Source organism: Nerophis lumbriciformis, linkage group LG02, assembly GCF_033978685.3.
Source record: "Nerophis lumbriciformis linkage group LG02, RoL_Nlum_v2.1, whole genome shotgun sequence".
NCBI lineage: Eukaryota > Metazoa > Chordata > Actinopteri > Syngnathiformes > Syngnathidae > Nerophis > Nerophis lumbriciformis.
This window is the reverse complement of record NC_084549.2, coordinates 6,217,501-6,237,500: the sequence shown is the minus strand read 5'-3', so window position 1 is coordinate 6,237,500 and position 20,000 is coordinate 6,217,501. Positions and strand designations below refer to the sequence as shown.

The 20,000-nt window shown below is 34.7% G+C and overlaps 1 protein-coding gene across 1 annotated transcript in view; it reads left to right on the top strand.

The window, feature by feature from the left end:
* Positions 1–6,906: 6,906 nt before the first annotated feature.
* Positions 6,907–20,000, top strand: part of LOC133579707 (bifunctional 3'-phosphoadenosine 5'-phosphosulfate synthase 2-like) — an 84,094-nt gene continuing 71,000 nt past the window's right edge. The window contains exon 1 of the mRNA XM_061934114.1: positions 6,907–7,158. Coding sequence (XP_061790098.1) covers positions 7,132–7,158 — 27 coding nt within the window. The 5' untranslated portion in view covers positions 6,907–7,131. The remainder of the gene's footprint in view (positions 7,159–20,000) is intronic.

The window sequence follows — 20,000 nt, the reverse complement described above, 5'->3', positions numbered from 1 at the left end:
TGATTACCCCATTAGTTTCACCTGTTCCACGTTTGGACTCATTGTGCACTCTTGATTGTCACCATAGCAACCCATTAGTTTTCACCTGTCACGTCACGCACCTGTTTCACGTCTTGAGTCACGCACCTGTTTTGGTTAATCATGTCTGTAGTATTTAAGTTCAGTGTTTTTCAGTTTGTCTTGCTGACGACATCTCCACATTCATGCTCTGTCCATTCCTGACACTTCTTTCCATGTCCATCCTTCATGCTACTATTTTTGTCCAAGCCAAGTATGTTTTTTGTTCCATGTTTATAGTCTTTTTGGTATCATAGTTTGTTCTCCGCCATTGTGCGTGCTTTTCGTTTGTACTTTTTTGCTATAGTCTTTTTGGTTTCATAGTTTATTCTCCGCCACTGTGCGCGCTTTTCGTTTGCACTTTTTTTTTGATATAATAAAATAAATCATGTACCTTCATTCCCGTCTGGCCCGAGCCAACTTTCCGTTGCATCCCGGAAAAGCTAACACCCAGGACCAAGTCATGACACCATATGGCTTAAGCACCTCATGTTTTTCTTAGATTTAGAGAAAATTAAATATAATCTGAGAGGTACCAAAAAACAGTGTCTGTTTTCTCAGTACCTGTATTATGATTTCCCTATCAAATGAATAAATAAATATTATATTTAAAAAAAAAAGTTGAATATTATAAATAAAGGTTTAAAAAAATAAAAAAAAAGAGTGTCTGTTTTCTCAGTACTTGTATTATGATTTCCTTATCAAATTCCATCCATTCATTTTCTACCGCTTGTCCCTTTCGGGGTCACAGGGGGATGCTGGAGCCTACCGCAGCTGCATTCGGGCGGAAGGCGGGGTACACCCTGGACAAGTCGCCACCTCATCGCAGGGAGTGTTATTATTTTAATTGTATTATTTTTCTGTAAAGGTTTTTGTATTTGTTTATTTTTTTTTTGTATTTTTTTGTGTCGTCCCCCCCCCCAAAAAAAAGTGTCTGTTTTCTCGGTACTTGTATTATGATTTCCCTATCAAATGAATAAATAAATATTATATTTTAAAAAATGTTGAATATTATAAATAAAGGTTTTGAAAATAAAAAAAGAGCGTCTGTTTTCTCAGTACTTGTATAATGATTTCCTTATCAAATTCCATCCATCCAGTTTCTACCGCTTGTCCCCTTCGGGGTCGCGGGGGGTGCTGGAGCCTATCTCAGCTGCATTCGGGCGGAAGGCGGGGTACACCCTGGACAAGTCGCCACCTCATCGCAGGGAGTGTTATTATTTTAGTTTTATTATTTTTCTGTAAATGTTTTTGTTTTTGTATTTGTTTATTATTATTATTATTATTATTTTTGACACCCCCCCGCCCCCCCAAAAATTTCTGTTTTCTCAGTACCTGTATTATGATTTCCCTATCAAATGAATCAATAAATATTATATTAAAAAAAAAAAAGGTTGAATATTATAAATAAAGGTTTTGAAAATAAATTTTAAAAAGCGTCTGTTTTCTCAGTACTTGTATTATGATTTCCTTATCAAATTCCATCCATCCATTGTCTACCGCTTGTCCCTTTCGGGGTCGTGGGGGGATGCTGGAGCCTATCTCAGCTACATTCGGACGGAAGGCGGGGTACACCCTGGACAAGTCGCCCCCTAATCGCAGGGAGTGTTATTTTAATTGTATTATTTTTCTGTAAATATTTTTGTTTTTGTATTTGTTTATTATTATTTTTGTCTGTACCCAAAAAAGTGTCTGTTTTCTCAGTACCTGTATTATGATTTCCCTATCAAATCAATAAATAAATATTATATTAAAAAAATGTTGAATATTATAAATAAATGTTTTGAAAAAAAAAAGAGCGTCTTTTTTTTCAGTACTTGTATTATGATTTCCTTATCAAATGGATAAATAAATATTATATATATAAAAAAAAAGTTGACTATTATGAATATAGGTTTTGAAAAAAATAAATAAATAAAAATACAAATAAAAAGTTTCGCTATGCTGAAGTTCCATCCATCCATTTTCTACCGCTTATTCCCTTTGGGGTGGCGGGGGGTGCTGGAGCCTATCTCAGCTACATTCGGGCGGAAGGCGGTGTACACCCTGGACAAGTCACCACCTCATCGCAGGGAGTGTTATTTTAATTGTATTATTTTTCTGTAAATTATTTGTTTTTGTATTTGTTTATTATTTTTTTTGTCTGCCCCCAAAAAAGTGTCTGTTTTCTCAGTACCTGTATTATGATTTCCCTATCAAATTAATAAATAAATATTGTATACATTTTTTTTTGAATATTATAAATAAATGTTTTGAAAAAAAAAACAACGTCTGTTTTCTCAGTACTTGTATTATGATTTCCCTATCAAATGAATAAATAAATATTATATTAAAAAAAATGTTCCATCCATCCATTTTCTACCGCTTGTCCCTTTCGGGGTCGCGAGGGATGCTGGAGCCTATCTCAGCTACATTCGGCCGGAAGGCGAGGTACACCCTGGACAAGTCGCCACCTCATCGCAGGGAGTATTATTTTAATTGTATTATTTTTCTGTAAATATTTTTGTTTTTGTATTTGTTTATTATTTTTTTGTATTTTTTTTTTGTTTGTCCAACCCTCCCTCAAAAAAGTGTCTGTTTTATAAATTTCCCTATCAAATGAATAAATAAATATTATATTTAAAAAAAAATTGAATATTATAAATAAAGGTTTTGAAAATAAATTTTAAAAAGCGTCTCTTTTCTCAGTACCTGTATTATGATTTACTTATCAAATTAATAAATAAATATTATATAAAAAAAATGTTGAATATTATAAATAAAGGTTTTGAAAATAAAAAAAAGAGCGTCTTTTTTTTCAGTACTTGTATTATGATTTCCTTATTAAATGGATAAATAAATATTGTATATTAAAAAAAAGTTGACTATTATAAATATAGGTTTTGAAAATAAAAAAAAGCTTGTCTGTTTTCTCAGTACTTGTATTATGATTTACTTATCAAATGAATAAATAAATATTATATAAAAAAATGTTGAATATTATAAATAAAGGTTTTGAAAAAAAAAAAAAGAACGTTTGTTTTCTCAGTACTTGTATTATGATGTCCCTATCAAATGAATAAATAAATATTATATAAAAAAAAATGTTCCATCCATCCATTTTCTACCGCTTGTCCCTTTCGGGGTCGCGGGGGATGCTGGAGCCTATCTCAGCTACATTCGGCCGGAAGGCGGGGTACACCCTGGAGTATTATTTTAATTTTATTATTTTTCTGTAAATATTTTTGTTTTTGTATTTGTTTATTATTTTTTTGTATTTTTTTTTTGTTTGTCCAACCCTCCCTCAAAAAAGTGTCTGTTTTATCAATTTCCCTATCAAATGAATAAATAAATATTATATTTAAAAAAAATGTTGAATATTATAAATAAAGGTTTTGAAAATAAATTTTAAAAAGCGTCTGTTTTCTCAGTACCTGTATTATGATTTACTTATCAAATTAATAAATAAATATTATATAAAAAAATGTTGAATATTATAAATAAAGGTTTTGAAAATAAAAAAAGAGCGTCTTTTTTTTTCAGTACTTGTATTATGATTTCCTTATCAAATGGATAAATAAATATTGTATATTTAAAAAAAGTTGACTATTATAAATATAGGTTTTGAAAATAAAAAAAAAGCTTGTCTGTTTTCTCAGTACTTGTATTATGATTTACTTATCAAATGAATAAATAAATATTATATAAAAAAAATGTTGAATATTATAAATAAATGTTTTGAAGAAAAAAAAAAACAACGTCTGTTTTCTCAGTACTTGTATTATGATTTCCCTATCAAATGAATAAATAAATATTATACAAAAAAAATGTTCCATCCATCCATTTTCTACCGCTTGTCCCTTTCGGGGTCGGGGGGGATGCTGGAGCCTATCTCAGCTACATTCGGTCGGAAGGCGGGGTACACCCTGGACAAGTCGCCACATCATCGCAGGGAGTATTATTTTAATTTTATTTTTTTTCTGTAAATATTTTTGTTTTTGTATTTGTTTATAATTTTTTTGTATTTTTTTTTGTTTGTCCAACCCTCCCTCAAAAAAGTGTCTGTTTTATCAATTTCCCTATCAAATGAATAAATAAATATTATATTTAAAAAAAATGTTGAATATTATAAATAAAGGTTTTGAAAATAAATTTTAAAAAGCGTCTGTTTTCTCAGTACCTGTATTATGATTTACTTATCAAATTAATAAATAAAAATTATATAAAAAAATGTTGAATATTATAAATAAAGGTTTTGAAAATAAAAAAAGAGCGTCTTTTTTTTTCAGTACTTGTATTATGATTTCCTTATTAAATGGATAAATAAATATTGTATATTAAAAAAAAGTTGACTATTATAAATATAGGTTTTGAAAATAAAAAAAAAAGCTTGTCTGTTTTCTCAGTACTTGTATTATGATTTACTTATCAAATGAATAAATAAATATTATATTAAAAAAATGTTGAATATTATAAATAAATGTTTTGAAAAAAAAAAAAAGAACGTCTGTTTTCTCAGTACTTGTATTATGATTTCCCTATCAAATGAATAAATAAATATTATATAAAAAAAAATGTTCCATCCATCCATTTTCTACCGCTTGTCCCTTTCGGGGTCGCGGGGGATGCTGGAGCCTATCTCAGCTACATTCGGCCGGAAGGCGGGGTACACCCTGGAGTATTATTTTAATTTTATTATTTTTCTGTAAATATTTTTGTTTTTGTATTTGTTTATTATTTTTTTGTATTTTTTTTTTGTTTGTCCAACCCTCCCTCAAAAAAGTGTCTGTTTTATCAATGTCCTTATCAAATGAATAAATAAATATTATATAAAAAAATGTTGAATATTATAAATAAAGGTTTTGAAAAAAAAAAAAAGAACGTTTGTTTTCTCAGTACTTGTATTATGATGTCCCTATCAAATGAATAAATAAATATTATATAAAAAAAAATGTTCCATCCATCCATTTTCTACCGCTTGTCCCTTTCGGGGTCGCGGGGGATGCTGGAGCCTATCTCAGCTACATTCGGCCGGAAGGCGGGGTACACCCTGGAGTATTATTTTAATTTTATTATTTTTCTGTAAATATTTTTGTTTTTGTATTTGTTTATTATTTTTTTTTATTTTTTTTTTGTTTGTCCAACCCTCCCTCAAAAAAGTGTCTGTTTTATCAATGTCCTTATCAAATGAATAAATAAATATTATATTTAAAAAAATGTTGAATATTATAAATAAAGGTTTTGAAAATAAATTTTAAAAAGCGTCTGTTTTCTCAGTACCTGTATTATGATTTACTTATCAAATTAATAAATAAATATTATATAAAAAAAATTTTGAATATTATAAATAAAGGTTTTAAAAATAAAAAAAGAGCGTCTTTTTTTTTCAGTACTTGTATTATGATTTCCTTATTAAATGGATAAATAAATATTGTATATTAAAAAAAAGTTGACTATTATAAATATAGGTTTTGAAAATAAAAAAAAAGCTTGTCTGTTTTCTCAGTACTTGTATTATGATTTACTTATCAAATGAATAAATAAATATTATATAAAAAAATGTTGAATATTATAAATAAATGTTTTGAAAAAAAACAAAAAACGTCTGTTTTCTCAGTACTTGTATTATGATTTCCCTATCAAATGAATAAATAAATATTATATAAAAAAAATGTTCCATCCATCCATTTTCTACCGCTTGTCCCTTTCGGGGTCGCGGGGGATGCTGGAGCCTATCTCAGCTACATTCGGTCAGAAGGCGGGGTACACCCTGGACAAGTTGCCACCTCATCGCAGGGAGTGTTATATTAATTGTATTATTTTTCTGTAAATATTTTTGTTTTTGTATTTGTTTATTATTTTTTTAGTCTGTCCCCAAAAAAGTGTCTGTTTTCTCAGTACCTGTATTATGATTTCTCTATCAAATTAATAAATAAATATTATATACATTTTTTTTTTTATATTATAAATAAATGTTTTGAAAAAAAAAAACAACGTCTGTTTTCTCAGTACTTGTATTATGATTTCCCTATCAAATGAATAAATAAATATTATATTAAAAAAAATGTTCCATCCATCCATTTTCTACCGCTTGTCCCTTTCGGGGTCGCGGGGGATGCTGGAGCCTATCTCAGCTACATTCGGCCGGAAGGCGGGGTACACCCTGGACAAGTCGCCACATCATCGCAGGGAGTATTATTTTAATTTTATTATTTTTCTGTAAATATTTTTGTTTTTGTATTTGTTTATTATTTTTTTGTATTTTTTTTTTGTTTGTCCAACCCTCCCTCAAAAAAGTGTCGGTTTTATAAATTTCCCTATCAAATGAATAAATAAATATTATATTTAAAAAAATGTTGAATATTATAAATAAAGGTTTTGAAAATAAATTTTAAAAAGCGTCTGTTTTCTCAGTACCTGTATTATGATTTACTTATCAAATTAATAAATAAAAATTATATAAAAAAATGTTGAATATTATAAATAAAGGTTTTGAAAATAAAAAAAAGAGCGTCTTTTTTTGTACTTGTACTTGTATTATGATTTCCTTATCAAATGGATAAATAAATATTGTATATTAAAAAAAAGTTGACTATTATAAATATAGGTTTTGAAAAATAAAATAAAATAAAAAGTTTCGCTATGCTGAAGTTAAGCTAGCTAAACTCACTTGGAGGTTATATCCTGGGGCGGCGAAAAGAAAATCGTTTTTTAACAGAAATAGTCACTTCGGTGTTAAAAAAAAAGACACTATTCTCTATCGTGTGGTAGAAAAGGGCGTAAAAAAGGAACGTACTCACTCGGAGGACACTACCCGACTTGGCCGGAGGTTGGGCCGGTAGTGGGAAGCTCCAGCATGGGGCTAACTAAGTGTGATGTGTGGATGAGGAGGAGGAGGAAGGCTGGAGGAGGTTGGGCCAGCCAGCGGAATGCTACGTGTCTTGAAAGACCTTTTTTTTTTAAAGCACCAGCCTCCTCCTTGTCATCGTCTTCCGTGACTGGAGCCAACTCAAAATCGGTCGACGTTCCGAGCGGAGCACCTCCATCGAGCGAGCCCGGTGTCCTACAGCCTGTCGGCGGGTCGCCTTCGTGGAAATGTCCGGAGTGAAGAAGCCTCGCACGGTAAGAGAGTCGGCCGAGTTGACGTTCGGTTTTCCAGCAAAAACTCACTTCCAGTTTTTTTTAAACTATTATTATTATTTTTTAAATATCATTAACTTTCTTTAAAATGATGTTTTTTGTCCACAACCGATAGCAGGCCACTTCATTAGGTACACCTTGTCGGATATCGACAAAAAGCCATGATCGGACATCCCTAGTACACATACAAAACGTCGTTTTTCCCCACAACAGTGTTATTTGTTGTGCAGGTCACTTCATTAGGTACACCTACAACACGTCGTTTTTCCCCCACAACAGTGTTATTTGTTGTGCAGGTCACTTCATTAGGTACACCTACAACACGTCGTTTTCGCCCACAACAGTGTTATTTGTTGTGCAGGTCACTTCATTAGGTACACCTACAACACGTCGTTTTTCCCCCACAACAGTGTTATTTGTTGTGCAGGTCACTTCATTAGGTACACCTACAACACGTCGTTTTTTCCCCACAACAGTGTTATTTATTGTGCAGGTCACTTCATTAGGTACACATTGTGTACCCTGTGATATTATTGACCGATAAAAGCTTTAAAATGTAATATCGGAAATGATTTTTATTATCGATATCGTTTTTTTTTTTGTTTTTTAAATTTTTTTTATTAAATCAACATAAAAAACACAAAATACACGTACAATTAGTGCACCATATATATATATATATATATTAGGGGTGTGGGGAAAAATCGATTCGAATTCGAATCGCGATTCTCACGCTGTGCGATTCAGAATCGATTTTCATTTTTTAAAAATTGATTTTTTTTGTTGATTTAAAAAAAAAAAAGTTTCTTTTTTTTTTTTTTTTGTAATTAATCAATCCAACAAAACAATACACAGCAATACCATTACAATGCAATTCAATTCCAAAAGCCGACCCAGCAACACTCAGAACTGCAATAAACAGATATCGGTTGATATCGGTATCGGTTGATATCGTTATCGGCAATTAAAGAGTTGGGGAATATCGGATATCGACAAAAAGCCATGATCGGACATCCCTAGTACACATACAAAACGTCGTTTTTCCCCACAACAGTGTTATTTGTTGTGCAGGTCACTTCATTAGGTACACCTACAACACGTCGTTTTTTCCCCACAACAGTGTTATTTATTGTGCAGGTCACTTCATTAGGTACACCTACAACACGTCGTTTTTTTCCCCACAACAGTGTTATTTATTGTGCAGGTCACTTCATTCGGTACACCTACAACCAGAGGTGGGTAGAGTAGCCAGAAATTGTACTCAAGTAAGAGTACTGTTACTTTAGAGATTTATTACTCAAGTAAAAGTAAGAAGTAGTCACCCAAATATTTACTTGAGTAAAAGTAAAAAGTATGTTGTGAAAAAACTACTCAAGTACTGAGTAACTGATGAGTAACATACACACTCATATCATATATATACAGTATATATATATATACATACATACATACATTTACATTGATATATACAGTATATAATTTATATGTATTTATTTTGCTGTTTTTGTTTACATGTTAAAGGTGTTTTAATGAATATACATGCATGTTTAACATATAGATTCCTTTCTTTCATGAAGACTAGAATATAAGTTGGTGTATTACCTGATTCTGATGACTTGCGTTGATTGTAATCAGACAGTCGTGATGATAACGTCCACGTTTTCAAATGGAGGAGAAGAAAAGTTCCTCCTTTCTGTCTAATACCACATGAAAGTGGTGGGTTTTTGGCATCTTATTTGTCCAGCTTCCATATTCGTTTTTATACACTTTACAAGAAATATATTGGCGTCAAACTCCGTAGCTTGCTAGCTTGTTTGCGCTGGCTTTCGGAGACTCTTGTTTTGAAAGCGCAGGCGCGATGGAGCGGCACTTTTATTGTGAAGACAGGAACGTCCTCATGTGCGGTCAGTCTTTAGGCTTTTGACGGGATGTACGTTTGAAATAAAAAAGTATCTTTTTTCCTTCACACTTTTGATTGATTGATTGGAACTTTTATTAATAGATTGCACAGTACAGTACATATTCCGTACAATTGACCACTAAATGGTAACACCCCAATAAGTTTTTCAACTTGTTTAAGTCAGGTCATGTGACCACCTGGCTCTGTTTGATTGGTCCAACGTCACCAGTGACTGCATCTGATTGGTGGAACGGAGTCAAACGTCACTAGTGACTGCATTTTATTGGTGGAACGGAGTGAAACGTGACCAGTAACGCAGGCACTTTGAAGGTCTGTCTGACAGACCAAAACAAACAAAGCGTGCATTAACAGATCGATAAAAATTAGTAGCGAGTAGCGAGCTGAATGTAGATAAAAGTAGCGGAGTAAAAGTAGCGTTTCTTCTCTATAAATATACTCAAGTAAAAGTAAAAGTAAGTTGCATTAAAACTACTCTTAGAAGTACAATTCATCCCAAAAGTTACTCAAGTAGATGTAACGGAGTAAATGTAGCGCGTTACTACCCACCTCTGCTCACAACAGTGTTATTTGTTGTGCAGGTCAGTTCATTAGGTACACCTACAACACGTCGTTTTTTCCCCACAACAGTGTTATTTATTGTGCAGGTCACTTCATTAGGTACACCTACAACACGTCGTTTTTCCCCCACAACAGTGTTATTTATTGTGCAGGTCACTTCATTAGGTACACATTGTGTACCCTGTGATATTATTGACCGATAAAAGCTTTAAAATGTAATATCGGAAATGATTTTTATTATCGATATCGTTTTTTGTTTTTTTTATTAAATCAACATAAAAAACACAAAATACACTTACAATTAGTGCACCATATATATATATATATATATATATATATATATATATATATATATATATATATATATTAGGGGTGTGGGGAAAAATCGATTCGAATTCGAATCGCGATTCTCACGCTGTGCGATTCAGAATCGATTTTCATTTTTTTAAAATTGATTTTTTTTGTTGATTTAAAAAAAAAAAAGTTTCTTTTTTTTTTTGTTGTAATTAATCAATCCAACAAAACAATACACAGCAATACCATAACAATGCAATTTAATTCCAAAAGCCGACCCAGCAACACTCAGAACTGCAATAAACAGATATCGGTTGATATCGGTATCGGTTGATATCGTTATCGGCAATTAAAGAGTTGGGGAATATCGGATATCGACAAAAAGCCATGATCGGACATCCCTAGTACACATACAAAACGTCGTTTTTCCCCACAACAGTGTTATTTGTTGTGCAGGTCACTTCATTAGGTACACCTACAACACGTCGTTTTTTCCCCACAACAGTGTTATTTGTTGTGCAGGTCACTTCATTAGGTACACCTACAACACGTCGTTTTTTCCCCACAACAGTGTTATTTATTGTGCAGGTCACTTCATTAGGTACACATTGTGTACCCTGTGATATTATTGACCGATAAAAGCTTTAAAATGTAATATCGGAAATGATTTTTATTATCGATATCGTTTTTTTTAAATTTATTTTTTTTATTTTTTTTATTAAATCAACATAAAAAACACAAAATACACGTACAATTAGTGCACCATATATATATATATATATATATATATATATATTAGGGGTGTGGGGAAAAATCGATTCGAATTCGAATCGCGATTCTCACGTTGTGCGATTCAGAATCGATTTTCATTTTTTAAAAATTGATTTTTTTTGTTGATTTAAAAAAAAAAAGTTTCTTTTTTTTTTTTTTGTAATTAATCAATCCAACAAAACAATACACAGCAATACCATAACAATGCAATTCAATTCCAAAAGCCGACCCAGCAACACTCAGAACTGCAATAAACAGATATCGGTTGATATCGGTATCGGTTGATATCGTTATCGGCAATTAAAGAGTTGGGGAATATCGGATATCGACAAAAAGCCGTGATCGGACATCCCTAGTACACATACAAAACGTCGTTTTTCCCCACAACAGTGTTATTTATTGTGCAGGTCACTTCATTAGGTACACCTACAACACGTCGTTTTTTCCCCACAACAGTGTTATTTGTTGTGCAGGTCACTTCATTAGGTACACCTACAACACGTCGTTTTTTTCCCCACAACAGTGTTATTTATTGTGCAGGTCACTTCATTCGGTACACCTACAACCAGAGGTGGGTAGAGTAGCCAGAAATTGTACTCAAGTAAGAGTACTGTTACTTTAGAGATTTATTACTCAAGTAAAAGTAAGAAGTAGTCACCCAAATATTTACTTGAGTAAAAGTAAAAAGTATGTTGTGAAAAAACTACTCAAGTACTGAGTAACTGATGAGTAACATACACACTCATATCATATATATATATATATACATACATACATACATTTACATTGATATATACAGTATATAATTTATATGTATTTATTTTGCTGTTTTTGTTTACATGTTAAAGGTGTTTTAATGAATATACATGCATGTTTAACATATAGATTCCTTTCTTTCATGAAGACTAGAATATAAGTTGGTGTATTACCTGATTCTGATGACTTGCGTTGATTGTAATCAGACAGTCGTGATGATAACGTCCACGTTTTCAAATGGAGGAGAAGAAAAGTTCCTCCTTTCTGTCTAATACCACATGAAAGTGGTGGGTTTTTGGCATCTTATTTGTCCAGCTTCCATATTCGTTTTGATACACTTTACAAGAAATATATTGGCGTCAAACTCCGTAGCTTGCTAGCTTGTTTGCGCTGGCTTTCGGAGACTCTTGTTTTGAAAGCGCAGGCGCGATGGAGCGGCACTTTTATTGTGAAGACAGGAACGTCCTCATGTGCGGTCAGTCTTTAGGCTTTTGACGGGATGTACGTTTGAAATAAAAAAGTATCTTTTTTCCTTCACACTTTTGATTGATTGATTGGAACTTTTATTAATAGATTGCACAGTACAGTACATATTCCGTACAATTGACCACTAAATGGTAACACCCCAATATGTTTTTCAACTTGTTTAAGTCAGGTCATGTGACCGCTGGCTCTGTTTGATTGGTCCAACGTCACCAGTGACTGCATCTGATTGGTGGAACGGAGTCAAACGTCACTAGTGACTGCATTTTATTGGTGGAACGGAGTGAAACGTGACCAGTAACGCAGGCACTTTGAAGGTCTGTCTGACAGACCAAAACAAACAAAGCGTGCATTAACAGATCGATAAAAATTAGTAGCGAGTAGCGAGCTGAATGTAGATAAAAGTAGCGGAGTAAAAGTAGCGTTTCTTCTCTATAAATATACTCAAGTAAAAGTAAAAGTAAGTTACATTAAAACTACTCTTAGAAGTACAATTTATCCCAAAAGTTACTCAAGTAGATGTAACGGAGTAAATGTAGCGCGTTACTACCCACCTCTGCTCACAACAGTGTTATTTGTTGTGCAGGTCAGTTCATTAGGTACACCTACAACACGTCGTTTTTCCCCACAACAGTGTTATTTATTGTGCAGGTCAGTTCATTAGGTACACCTACAACACGTCGTTTTTTCCCCACAACAGTGTTATTTATTGTGCAGGTCACTTCATTAGGTACACCTACAACACGTCGTTTTTTTCCCCACAACAGTGTTATTTATTGTGCAGGTCACTTCATTAGGTACACATTGTGTACCCTGTGATATTATTGACCGATAAAAGCTTTAAAATGTAATATCGGAAATGATTGTTATTATCGATATCGTTTTTTTTTTTTGTTTTTTTTTTGTTTTTGTTTTTTATTAAATCAACATAAAAAACACAAAATACACTTACAATTAGTGCACCATATATATATATATATATATATATATATATATATATATATATATATTTATATATATATATATATATATATATATATATATATATATATATATATTAGGGGTGTGGGGAAAAATCGATTCGAATTCGAATCGCGATTCTCACGCTGTGCGATTCAGAATCGATTTTCATTTTAAAATTTTTTATTTTTTTTGTTGATTTAAAAAAAAAAAGTTTCATTTTTTTTTGTTGTAATTAATAAATCCAACAAAACAATACACAGCAATACCATAACATCCATCCATCCATCCATTTTCTACCGCTTATTCCCTTTTGGGGTCGCGGGGGGCGCTGGAGCCTATCTCAGCTACAATCGGGCGGAAGGCGGTGTACACCCTGGACAAGTCGCCACCTCATCGCAGGGCCAACACAGATAGACAGACAACTTTCACACTCACATTCACACACTAGGGCCAATTTAGTGCATAACAATGCAATTCAATTCCAAAAGCAAACCCGAACCAGCAACACTCAGAACTGCAATAAACAGATATCGGTTGATATCGGTATCGGTTGATATCGTTATCGGCAATTAAAGAGTTGGGGAATATCGGATATCGACAAAAAGCCATGATCGGACATCCCTAGTACACATACAAAACGTCGTTTTTCCCCACAACAGTGTTATTTGTTGTGCAGGTCAGTTCATTAGGTACACCTACAACACGTCGTTTTTTCCCCACAACAGTGTTATTTGTTGTGCAGGTCAGTTCATTAGGTACACCTACAACACGTCGTTTTTCCCCACAACAGTGTTATTTATTGTGCAGGTCACTTCATTAGGTACACATTGTGTACCCTGTGATATTATTGACCGATAAAAGCTTTAAAATGTAATATCGGAAATGATTTTTATTATCGATATCGTTTTTTTGTTTTTTTTTTTAAATTTTTTTATTAAATCAACATAAAAAACACAAAATACACGTACAATTAGTGCACCATATATATATATATATATATATATATATATATATATTAGGGGTGTGGGGAAAAATCGATTCGAATTCGAATCGATTTTCATTTTTAAAAAATTGATTTTTTTTGTTGATTTAAAAAAAAAAGTTTCTTTTTTTTTTTGTGTGTAATTAATCAATCCAACAAAACAATACACAGCAATACCATAACAATGCAATTCAATTCCAAAAGCAAACCCGACCCAGCAACACTCAGAACTGCAATAAACAGATATCGGTTGATATCGGTATCGGTTGATATCGTTATCGGCAATTAAAGAGTTGGGGAATATCGGATATCGACAAAAAGCCATGATCGGACATCCCTAGTACACATACAAAACGTCGTTTTTCCCCACAACAGTGTTATTTGTTGTGCAGGTCAGTTCATTAGGTACACCTACAACACGTCGTTTTTTCCCCACAACAGTGTTATTTGTTGTGCAGGTCACTTCATTAGGTACACCTACAACACGTCGTTTTTTCCCCACAACAGTGTTATTTGTTGTGCAGGTCACTTCTTTAGGTACACCTACAACACGTCGTTTTTTTCCCACAACAGTGTTATTTGTTGTGCAGGTCACTTCATTAATCCAATCCAATCCACTTTATTTATATAGCACATTTAAACAACAAAATGTTTCCAAAGTGCTGCACAACAATATTAAACACAATTAAAAACAATAAAAAATAAATATGATTAAAAACAATTTCAAAGGGTAAAACCAATTAAAACAGTAAATAGAAAGCAAAATTTTAAAAACACAGAGGACCACACAACTCACGTAGTGTTAAAAGCCAGAGAATAAAAGTGTGTCTTAAGACGAGACTTAAAACACTCCACTGTGGGAGCAGTTCGAATACGGAGGGGCAGAGTGTTCCAGAGCTTAGGGCCGACCACAGAGAAGGCCCTGTCTCCCCTGGTTTTAAGTCTCGTCTTGGACACCACGAGCTGGAGCTGGCTCTCGGACCTCAGAGCGCGCGCAGGATTGTAAGTTTGGATGAGGTCCGAGATATACTGAGGTGCCAGTCCATGTAAAGCTTTAAAAACAAACAGCAAGGTTTTAAAATCAATTCTAAAATGAACAGGTATTAGGTATTAGGTACACCTACAACACGTCGTTTTCCCCCACAACAGTGTTATTTATTGTGCAGGTCACTTCATTAGGTACACATTGGAGATGTCCGATAATATCGGCCTGCCGATATTATCGGCCGATAAAAGCTTTAAAATGTAATATCGGAAATGATCGGTATCGGGTTTTTTTATTATCGGTATCGTTTTTTTTGTTGTTTTTTTTTGTTTTTTTTTATTAAATCAACATAAAAAACACAAGATACACTTACAATTAGTGCACCAACCCAAAAAACCTCCCTACCCCATTTACACTTTCTCATTCGCACAAAAGGGTTGTTTCTTTCTGTTATTAATATTGTGGTTCCTACATTATATATCAATATATATCAATACAGTCTGCAAGGGATACAGTCCGTAAGCACACATGATTGTGCGTGCTGCTGGTCCACTAATAGTACTAACCTTTAACAGTTAATTTTACTCATTTTCATTAATTACTAGTTTCCATGTAACTGTTTTTATATTGTTTTACTTTCTTTTTGATTCAAGAAAATGTTTTTAATTTATTTATCTTATTTTATTTTATTAATATTTAAAAAAAGGACCTTATCTTCACCATAACTGGTTGTCCAAATTAGGCATAATAATGTGTTAATTCTACGACTGTATACATCAGTATCGGTTGATATCGGTATCGGTAATTAAAGAGTTGGACAATATCGGAATATCGGATATCGGCAAAAAGCCATGATCGGACATCCCTAGTACACATACAAAACGTCGTTTTCCCCCACAACAGTGTTATTTGTTGTGCAGGTCACTTCATTAGGTACACCGGCAGAACGTTGTTTTCCCCCCCCCACAACAGTGTTTTTTGTTGTGTTGGCGGTGATGTGTACCGAATAAACCGGCTAAAACTGAATAAGGCGACCACATTATCAGGGTGAAGAACCGCTCTACAACGGTTTTTACTTTAAATCAAGTGCATTGTGTATATTATATATATATATATATATATATATATATTAGAGATGCGCGGATAGGCAATTATTTCATCCGCAACCGCATCAGAAAGTCGTCAACCATCCGCAATTCACCCGTTCTAACATTTGATCAGAACCGCATCCGCCCGCCATCCGCCCGTTGTTATATATCTAATATAGACGATGCAAGGCATTAGTGAGGTTATAAAGCTTTTGCCTGTTAAAGAAAGGAGACTGATCCAATGCGGCACAGACATTCGCGTGCCACGCTGTCACGACCCAGACGCACACCAGTGCGCAATCATATGGGAGCCGCGCTGAGCGCACCTCCAAGCGCGTCTCGCTGCCGGCGACGGCCGGGTATATGGGCCCGACGCTCCAGCGCCATCCATTTTCAGGGCTAGTTGATTCGGCAGGTGGGTTGTTACACACTCCTTAGCGGGTTCCGACTTCCATGGCCACCGTCCTAGCTGCTGTCTATATCAATCAGGGTGAGCCCCACCCCTTTCGTGAGCGCACTGCGCGCGGAGTGACCCCTGTTACGCGCCCCGGGCAACAGGGGTGGCGGGCAGGTAAGCTGCGCGGGCGGAGCGCGCGGAGTGACCCCTGTTACGAGCCCCCGGCCACGGGGGTGGCGGGCAGGTAAGCTGCTTACCTGCTGCGCGTGACGCCGGCCGCGGCGAAGGCGGACGAGGCGGGGTGTCGGTGCGGTGGGCGCGGTGGTGACCCTGGACGTGCGTCGGGCCCTTCTCGCGGATCGCCTCAGCTACGGCTCCCGGTGGGGCCCTCTCGGGGGAAGGGGCCTCGGTCCCGGACCCCGGCGAGGCGTCCCTTCTCCGCTCCGTAAAAGTGTCCATCTCTTCTTTTCTTTTTTCTTCTGTTGTGGCATATGCTGCAGGTGCCTGCTCGTTTTTCGTATGTGGGTAACAACATTTAACTATGTATATATATTTCCGAATTGGTTTAACTGCCACCCGCCTGAATCTATTTAAAATCAAATTGTTTTTTATTTCAACCGCCCGACCCGACCCGACCCGACCCGCCGATAAAATCTAATTTTTTTTAATTTCATCCGCCCGATCCGCGGATAATCCGCGGACTCCGCAGTTGTGCCCGCAAACCGCGCATCTCTAATATATATATATATATATATATATATATATATATATATATATATATATATATATATATATATATATTAGGGGTGTGGGAAAATTCGAATTCGAATCGCGATTCTCACGCTGTGCGATTCAAAATCGATTCTCATTTTTTAAAAATCTACTTTTTTTTATTAAAACATTTTTTTTCATATATATTTTTTTTTAATTAAGTAACCCAACAAAACAATACACAGCAATACCATAACAATGCAATTCAATTCCAAAAGCAAACCCGACCCAGCAACACTCAGAACTGCAATAAACAGAGCAATTGAGAGGAGACACAAACACGACACAGAACAAACCAAAAGTAGTGAAACAAAAATGAATATTATCAACAACAGTATCAATATTAGTAACAATTTCAAAATAGCAGTGATTAAAAAATCCCTCATTGACATTATCATTAGACAGTTATAATAAAAAAAAACACACACTGTGTCCAATATTTTCACAAAGATAAAATAAGTCATATTTTTGGTTCATTTAATAGTTAAAACAAATTTACATTATTGCAATCAGTTGATAAAACATTGTCCTTTACAATTATAAAAGCTTTTTCCAAAAATCTACTACTCTGCTTGCATGTCAGCAGACTGGGGTAGATCCTGCTGAAATCTTATGTATTGAATGAATAGAGAATCCTTTGAATCGGGAAAATATCGTTTTTGATCGAGAATCGTGTTGAATCGAAAAAATGGATTTATAATCGAATCGTGACCCCAAGAATCGATATTGAATCGAATCGGGGGACACCCAAAGATTCGTAGCCTTAATATATATACACTATATTGGCAAAAGTGTTGACTGCCTTGACTCACATATGAACTTGAAGTGCCATCCCATTCCTAACCAATAAGGTTCAAAACGATGTGGTTCCTTACAGCTTAATAATAATAATAGTAATAATAGATTTTATTTGTAAAAAGCACTTTACATTGAGTAAACAACCTCAAAGTGCTACAGTGTATTAAAAAAAAATACAAAAAAAAAAAATAAATAAATAAATAAATAAAAATAAAAACTAGAACAGCCAAATAGCTAAAACTAGTATGCATATATTTAAAAAAAAGGCTTTTTTTTAAAAAAAAGAAGGGTTTTTAAGCCTTTTTTAAAAGCATCCACAGTCTGTGGTGCCCTCAGGTGGTCAGGGAGAGCGTTCCACAGACTGGGAGCGGTGGAGCTTCAACTCTTCTGGGAAGGCTGTCCACAAGGTTGCGGAGTGTGTTTTTAGGAATTTTTGACCATTTTTCCAAAAGCGCATTGGTGAGGTCACACACGGATGTTGGTGGAGAAGGCCTGGCTCTCAGTCGCCGTTCTAATTCATCCCAAAGGTGTTCTATCGGGGTTCAGGTCAGGACTCTGTGCAGGCCAGTCAAGTTCACCCACACCAGACTCTGTCATCCATGTCTTTATGGACCTTGCTTTGTGCACTGGTGCACAGTCATGTTGGAAGAGGAAGGGGCCCGCTACAAACTGTTCCCACAAGGTTGGGAGCGTGGAATTGTCCAAAATGTTTTGGTATCCTGGAACATTCAAAGTTCCTTTCACTGGAACTAAGGGGCCAAGCCCAACTCCTGGAAAAACAACCCCACACCATAAGTCCTCCTTCACCAAATTTCACACTTGGCTCAATGCAGTCCGAAATGTACCGTTTTCCTGGCAACCTCCAAACCCAGACATGCCTAAGTGCTTGATTTTATACACCTGTAGCCGGGCCAAGTGATTAGGACACCTGATTCAGATCATTTGGATGGGTGGCCAAATACTTTTGGCAATATAGTATATATATATATATATATATATATATATATATATATATATATATATATATATATATATATATATATATATATATATATATATATATATGTGTGTGGGAAAAAAAATCACAAGACTATTTCATCTCTACAGGCCTGTTTCATGAGGGGGGGTACCCTCAATCATCAGGAGATTTTAATGGGAGCATTCGCATACCATGGTTTATATAGGGCACAGAGTGGGTGGGTACAGGCTGGCCTAGGGGCGTGGTGATTGGCTCATGTGTTACCTAGTAGGTGTTTCCGTCTATGGCGGCATGTTGTTACAATTTCGCTGCGCTTGTTGAGGGATGACAGGTCTGGACGGTAAATAATAAACAGTTTCTCTTTCAAGCATAGGTTGCATCTTTTATTACCACTATTGTAAGGTGTGCTGGATGCAAGAATTTGCCATGTTATTGAATATTCAACATTATTGTCTTTGAGGTCCCAAATGTGTTTGCTGAGTTCTGTGGTATTTCGCAGGTTTTTGTTCCTGAAAGAAGCCTTGTGATTGTTCCATCTGGTTTTGAATTCACCCTCGGTTAATCCTACATATGTGTCGGATGTGTTAATGTCCTTGCGTATTACCTTAGATTGGTAGACAACTGATGTTTGTAAGCACCCCCCGTTGAGGGGGCAATCAGGTTTCTTTCGACAGTTACATGCTTTGTTGGTTTTGGAGTGGCTCTGACTGGGGGTCGACGGCTCATTTGCAATTGTTTTGTTGTGGTTTGAGATGATTTGTCGTATGTTGTTCATGCAGCTGTAGCTCAATTTAATGTTGTTCTTGTTGAATACTTTTCTTAGGTTGTCATCAGGAGATTCCTGATGATTGAGGGAACCCCTCATGAAACAGGCTTGTAGAGATGAAGTAGTCTTGTGATTTTTTCCCACACATACATATATTGCGCTCTACTTCGGTATCGAGCACTATTTTTTGGATAACCTTATTAAGACATATATATATATATATATATATATATATATATATATATATATATATATATATATATATATATATATATATATATACACCCCTAATCTAGGGATTTAAGAGTTCGA